The sequence below is a fragment of the Rhinopithecus bieti genome, unplaced genomic scaffold (genome assembly GCF_001698545.2).
Source record: "Rhinopithecus bieti isolate Rb0 unplaced genomic scaffold, ASM169854v2 scaffold_70550, whole genome shotgun sequence".
Lineage (NCBI taxonomy): Eukaryota > Metazoa > Chordata > Mammalia > Primates > Cercopithecidae > Rhinopithecus > Rhinopithecus bieti.
In genome coordinates, this window is record NW_016826791.1 from 1,366,127 (window position 1) to 1,372,443 (window position 6,317).

The 6,317-nt window shown below is 47.9% G+C and overlaps 1 protein-coding gene across 1 annotated transcript in view; it reads left to right on the plus strand.

Annotated features, from left to right (window-relative positions):
• The window catches only part of RHEB (Ras homolog, mTORC1 binding), a 25,142-nt gene extending 20,297 nt beyond the window's left edge, over positions 1-4,845 (plus strand). The window contains exon 7 of the mRNA XM_017863663.1: positions 3,646-4,845. Within this exon, the coding sequence (XP_017719152.1) occupies positions 3,646-3,738 (93 nt within the window). The 3' untranslated portion in view covers positions 3,739-4,845. The remainder of the gene's footprint in view (positions 1-3,645) is intronic.
• Positions 4,846-6,317: the final 1,472 nt, after the last annotated feature.

Consider the following 6,317-nt stretch of genomic DNA (forward strand, 5'->3'; position numbering starts at 1 on the left):
AGAAAGAAATGATTAAGAACCATCTTATAAGCATTTAGTACCAATTTCACCCTGCAGATGTACCTTCAAAGGCATGTTCTGGGAAGTATGTAGATTCTGCTTCAGGAGGCTTCACAATCCTGTATGAAGCTTTTTCTTCCATTGCTTTAATTTAGACCCCTGGCACCAAACTTATCTCCCGCCCCCAGTGCATTTTTCATCTGTGTATTTCTCTTTGCTGCCCTTAACTTTCTAAAGACACACATCTGATGGTACCGTCCTCTACTCAGAAACTGTCAGTGAACTGCCCTTTCTCTGTAGAACCTTCGCCTGGTCCTGAGTACAGTCAGTGATTTGTTCTTTTCTAGTTTCGTCTCTCACCACATTCTTACACTTTCAATCACATCAAACTGCTCCCTTCCTTAAACACATCATCTCCTGTCCACCCCACTTTCTTTTTTTTTGAGACGGAGTCTCGCTCTGTCACCCAGGCTGGAGTGCAGTGGCTGGATCTCAGCTCACTGCAAGCCCCACCTCCCGGGTTTACACCGTTCTCCTGCCTCAGCCTCCCAAGTAGCTGGGACTACAGGCGCCTGCCACCTCGCCCGGTTAGTTTTTTTTTTGTATTTTTTTAGTAGAGACGGGGTTTCACCGTGTTAGCCAGGATGGTCTCGATCTCCTGACCTCATGATCTGCCCATCTCGGCCTCCCAAAGTGCTGGGATTACAGGCTTGAGCCACCGCGCCCGGCCTCACTCCACTTTCAAAATGTCTCACCTTTCCTCATGCTCCCCTCTGGTTTAAAATAACCCTTCTCTAAGTATCTACTTATATTCATGTGGGGTTTTATATTTTGAATGTGTTTTCAACATGTGGCAGTGTTTGATCCTCAGGTAAGATGACTCGGTTTTCATTTCTCTGAGAAAACTCTAGTGTAGCAAGGTGGTGCCTCCTCCCTGGGAGGGCCGGGAGCCAGCAGCTTTGGCACTCTTCCTTCCCTGCTCCACCCCTCTCGCCATGACAGAGGTTCGTAGTCCTCAAGGCCCCACCTAGATTTCACCTTCTTGTTGACCCCCTCTGGATCCATCCAGCTGAAAGAAATTGTGGTTTCTTCTCTTAGCCCCCTTAATTTATTCTGAGATCTGAGTCGGTATCATTTACATAAATATCCTTTATAATGTTCAGCACAGTGTGTTAGTATCTAGTGGGTTATCCGTCAGCCCAAGTATCCCGTATTAGTCAAATTGGCTTTGTCCTGTGTTGGGATATGGAGGGATAGTGAATCCATCCTGTGTTGGGATATGGAGGGATAGTGAATCCATCTTGTGTTGGGATATGGAGGGATAGTGAATCCGTGTGGTCATGTCCTCTTATGTGCGGATGAAAAAAATGAATAAACAGATCTGTGTAATTGGTTCCCAAGTTCCAGATAGCAAGGGATTTATTGAAGTCAGCTCAGTTTCTGAGTATAGACAGAATTCAAATAAGAATTGAGATAGTTAAGAGATACCTATATTTTAAAAATTGAATTAAATCAGTCATCTATTGAGTGACCACGGACTGTATCCCTCAGATCATGTAGCTGAACCGCCTGATTTTAGAAGTGAGGAAATTAAGTTTCAGAGAGGTTAAATGACTTCTAAGATCACCCATGGCCGGGCGCGGTGGCTCAAGCCTGTAATCCCAGCACTTTGGGAGGCTGAGGCGGGCAGATCACGAGGTCAGGAGATCGAGACCATCCTGGCTAACATGGTGAAACCCCGTCTCTACTAAAAAAAATACAAAAAACTAGCCGGGCGAGGTGGCGGGCGCCTGTAGTCCCAGCTACTTGGGAGGCTGAGGCAGGAGAATGGCGTAAACCCGGGAGGCGGGGCTTGCAGTGAGCTGAGATCCAGCCACTGCACTCCAGCCTGGGTGACAGAGCGAGACTCCGTCTCAAAAAAAAAAAAAAAAAGAAAAGATCACCCACTACCTTAGGTGGTGTAAGAACTAAGACTGAATTGTAAATGTCATCCACATCTAGTCCTTTTTTCTCTACACACTGCTTCCTGTCAATCAGGTGATCCGAAGCCGGTGACCTAGATTAGACAAGCCGGGTGAGACCTGGGGTTGCCTTCGGTTAACTAGGAGGACAGACACCTCATTCATAGCAATAGGACAGAAGGCTGAGGATGGGAGCCCACATTCAAGTGGGTGGGTCAGCTTGGTGGACGGAGGATGTGGAGTTCTTTCATGAATGTGGCTTCTGTTTTCCAGTGAAGTGTGTAAAACAAGGTTTTCAGCTGAGCGTGAGGATGAGGAACATTTGAGAAGAGACAAGGCATGAGTCCTTTCTCTGGGGAGTGCCCAGCCCAGGGATGCAGTTGGGTGGCTAGGCAGCACCAAGCGTCTGTCCCAGGTTCCTGGTCATGGGTATGAGGTCAGTAGTCAGCGGTGTGTGTTTTCCCTGGGCAGCGTTTACTGTGTGGCCGCGGGCACCATGCCGGTGACAGTTGGTAGGGAAGGGAGTTGAAGTACAGTGGCGCCATGGTGGCCTGCGGAGTCTGAGCTGACCGAGAGGGAAAGGAACAGCAAGAAATGGCTAAGGGTCATGGGAGATGTAATAATAGGGTCAACACATCAGGCCCCTGTGGGCTGAGAAGGGTTGCTTCGGGATAGCTAGAGAAACAGAGCTGGGAAGGTGGTTTGGTGGGACACTGGCAGTTGGTGTGTTGTCGTTTTGTGGGATACTGGAAGTCGCTGGAGTGATCGGGGAGGGGGATTCTTGGTGATTAGGAGAACTGGGCACTTCCCGTGCGGCTTCTGAGAACAGGGGCAGGTTTTCATGACCACAGGACTGCATTTTTTAAAGGACAGGGTCGGGGAGTCACGGTGGCTCAGGCTTGTTGCCGTGGTGCATAAGGAGGCGAGGCTAGGCGTTCGCGGTCAGCCCGGGCAACATAGAAACCTCCAATCTGTATAACAAAAAAAAAAAAAAAATGACAAGATCTGACAGTTCTTCTCTCCCCTCAGTGTAAGAAGAGTTCCTGCCACAAGTGGCCATGATTCCTCTTTGTGGTGAAGGACTGGTGGAGTTGACCCTGGGCTGAGGCTAAGGGCAGGAAGACGGGCAGGAGGGGAGAGGCCAGGAGATAGGGAGGGCAGTGTGTGGATTGAAATGGCTGAGAATTATGCCGCAGAGGTGTTGGAGGCTGGCATCCTGGCATCTCGGGAGCACGGAGGGGGCCTCCCCGACTCGAGGCCTCTTGGAGTCAAGGATGTGAGAGGCAAGGGCTGCTGGGAGAGCGTGTCCGATGGGAATGGAGGGAAGATAGCGCCAGAAGTGAAGAGGGACTCTGAGGTCCAGAGTACACTGGGGTGGTGGTCGTGGGGTGGAGTGGGACAGGAGATGGTGGTGAGTCCAGGAGTGAGGACTCTTCGGGCCTCTCCTAGTGCCTGAAGAAAACAGGGTCAAAAGCACAATGGGAGGCTGGTTATGGTCTGGGTCAGGAGGGGTGGACAGTGGCCTTACTGGGCGTCGGGGGGCCCTGAAGTTCTGGGGCTCACCAGAACCCCTCCTCCTCCACCAGCAGGAGGGCCAGGCAAGTGGCACACCCTCCTCAGTCCGGGAAGTAGTCTCGGAGTCCAACTTCACACTAACACTGTGATTGGGTTTCTTTCTCTTCAGACTGCTGTTGATGTTTTTAGAAGGATAATTTTGGAGGCAGAAAAAATGGACGGGGCAGCTTCACAAGGCAAGTCTTCATGCTCAGTGATGTGATTCTGCTGCGAAGCTCGAGGACACTGGGAATATATTCTACCTGAAGAAGCAAACTGCCCGTTCTCCTTGAAGATCAACTATGCTTCTTTTTTCTTCTGTTAACCTGAAAGTTATCATTTGGGTCAGAGCTCCCCTCCCTTCAGATTATGTTAACTCTGAGTCTGTCCAAATGAGTTCACTTCCATTTTCAAATTTTAAGCAATCATATTTTCAATTTATATATTGTATTTCTTAATATTATGACCAAGAATTTTATCGGCATTAATTTTTCAGTGTAGTTTGTTGTTTAAAATAATGTAATCATCAAAATGATGCATATTGTTACACTACTATTAACTAGGCTTCAATATATCAGTGTTTATTTCATTGTGTTAATGTATACTTGTAAATAAAATAGCTGCAAACCTCAGTCCTTTGTGCTACTTGATGTGGCTTTCAAAGAAGAGAAGCCTTGTCCTGAGTTTCTTACTTGGCTTCAGGAAGGCCCCAGGTTGGATTCCAGAAACCAGTGACGATGTGGCCACAGGAGGAGGTGTGCTGACGTGGCTGCTGACCATGGACTCCCTGCGCAGTGACGGGCAGGTGTTGAGGCTGGGTTACAGCTAATTGAAGCTGAGTGGCTCTGGCGGGGGTCTGTGAGGGGAATTCCTCCCCAGTGATCACATTCTCTCCTTCCATCCTCAGATCCCCAAACCTTGACTGAAATGCTCCGTGGTCGGGAGCCTGGTCGAGGAGGAGCTGCTGAGAGGCATTGTTCACCCTTGCTCATAGCTTAGCTTGATGTCTGTGTCAGACAGGAGATGATTGAGAAAACACCCCTGCCTGTCACTGTCCTAGAACACCCCGGAGTTTAGTGATCTGTGTCAGAGTCTCGGGAGCCTCCTTCAGACCCGGACGACGGGCCTCCCTCTCTCCAAGGAGCAACTATAAAGGAGAAGAGGGATTTCATGTGCCTGGTGGCTGTTACCTTGTCTGTAAGTCAAACTTGGAGTTGAGCAGTGCTTTTTAAATGATTCCCTTTTGCAGCTAAAATTTCACAGGGCTATTTCTAATACGTAAGCAAATGTTACCATTGACTTTATTAACAAAATATAGTTTTGCTTTGCAGTTGATTGTTAATGAAAAATTATGTTCTTAAAACACATGTCATTAATTTGGATCTTTTAAATATTTTTGCCTCATTTGTCATTTCAGGATGAAATTTCTGCCTTAGAAGACCTCCACCAAACACCTTTTTAAAGCCAGGGTCTCGCTGTGTCACCCAGACTAGAGTGCAGATCATAGCCTCAAACTCTTGGGCTCAAGCGTAAGTGATCTTCCTGAGTAGCTGGGATTACAGGCCTGAGCCATTATGCCTGGCCAAATAATCACCTTTTAAATAAAAATAAATTTTAACAACACAATATTGTTATTACCTGGGTTATTCTTAGGACTAAAAATGTGTGAACACTAAGCACGAAATGGGGACCTAGTTCATCCAGTTATGTCTATGTGAATGGAACCTTACAACCGCATATTGTACTAGAAACTGAAGTTCAACTCAACTCTCCTGGGGTGGTCCTTTAAGCACTGGACCTCCTGATTGGAGGGAGCATATTATCATTTCTGTATGTGGTACTAGTGCACACATTCCTTCAGATACGCCCTGAGTACCTGCCATGTACCAGACACTGTTCTGCGTGCCATGAACACAGCAGAGAAACCCGCACCCCTGTGCTGCGTAAATCCTGCACTAAATCTTGGAGATGCCACACAGGATGCCACACAGGGTAGGCCCCAGTCCAGCTGCCCACGGCAGCAATCGCAAGAAGACAGTTGACTCCTTTACTTGATAGTTTGAACATTAGTGTTTTTGTTTTTTTGTTTTTTTGTTTTTTTTTGAGATGGGAGTTTTGCTTTTATTTCCCAGGCTGGAGTGCAATGACACAATCTTGGCTCACTGCAACCTCTGCCTCCCAGATTCAGGCAGTTCCCCTGTCTCAGCATCCCAAGTAGCTGGGATTACAGGCGCTTGCCACCATGCCCAGCTAATTTTTGTATTTTTAGTAGAGACAGGATTTCATAATATTGCTCAGGCTGGTCTTGAACTCCTGACCTCAGGTGATCTGCCCATGTTGGCCTCCCAAACTGCTGGGATTACAGGCGTGAGCCACTGCGCCTGGCCAGAGCATTAGTCTTACAGTCGGTGATAAAACATTGTCATTGGGCATGATGCATGTGTCTGTAGTCCTGGCTACTCGGAAGGCCGAGGTGGGAGATTGCTGGAGCCCACCCATTCTGGGCTGTAGTATGCAGTGCTAATCCTGTGTGCACGCTGAGTTCGGCATCAATATGGTGACCTGGGAGCTAGGGCCCACCAGGTTGCCTAAGGAAGGGTGAACCCATCCAACCTGGAAACAGCAGTCAGAACTCCTGTGCTGATTAGCAGTGGGAGCATGGCTGTAAGTAGCCACTGCCCTCCAGCCTAGCAACACAGCCAGACCTGTCTCTTAAAATTGTGTTGTAAAAGGTAATGCTTTTCTTTGTGGTACGTAAGTGTAGTCTTAGATTTATTGAAATACAGGAAGTGCAACTGTAAA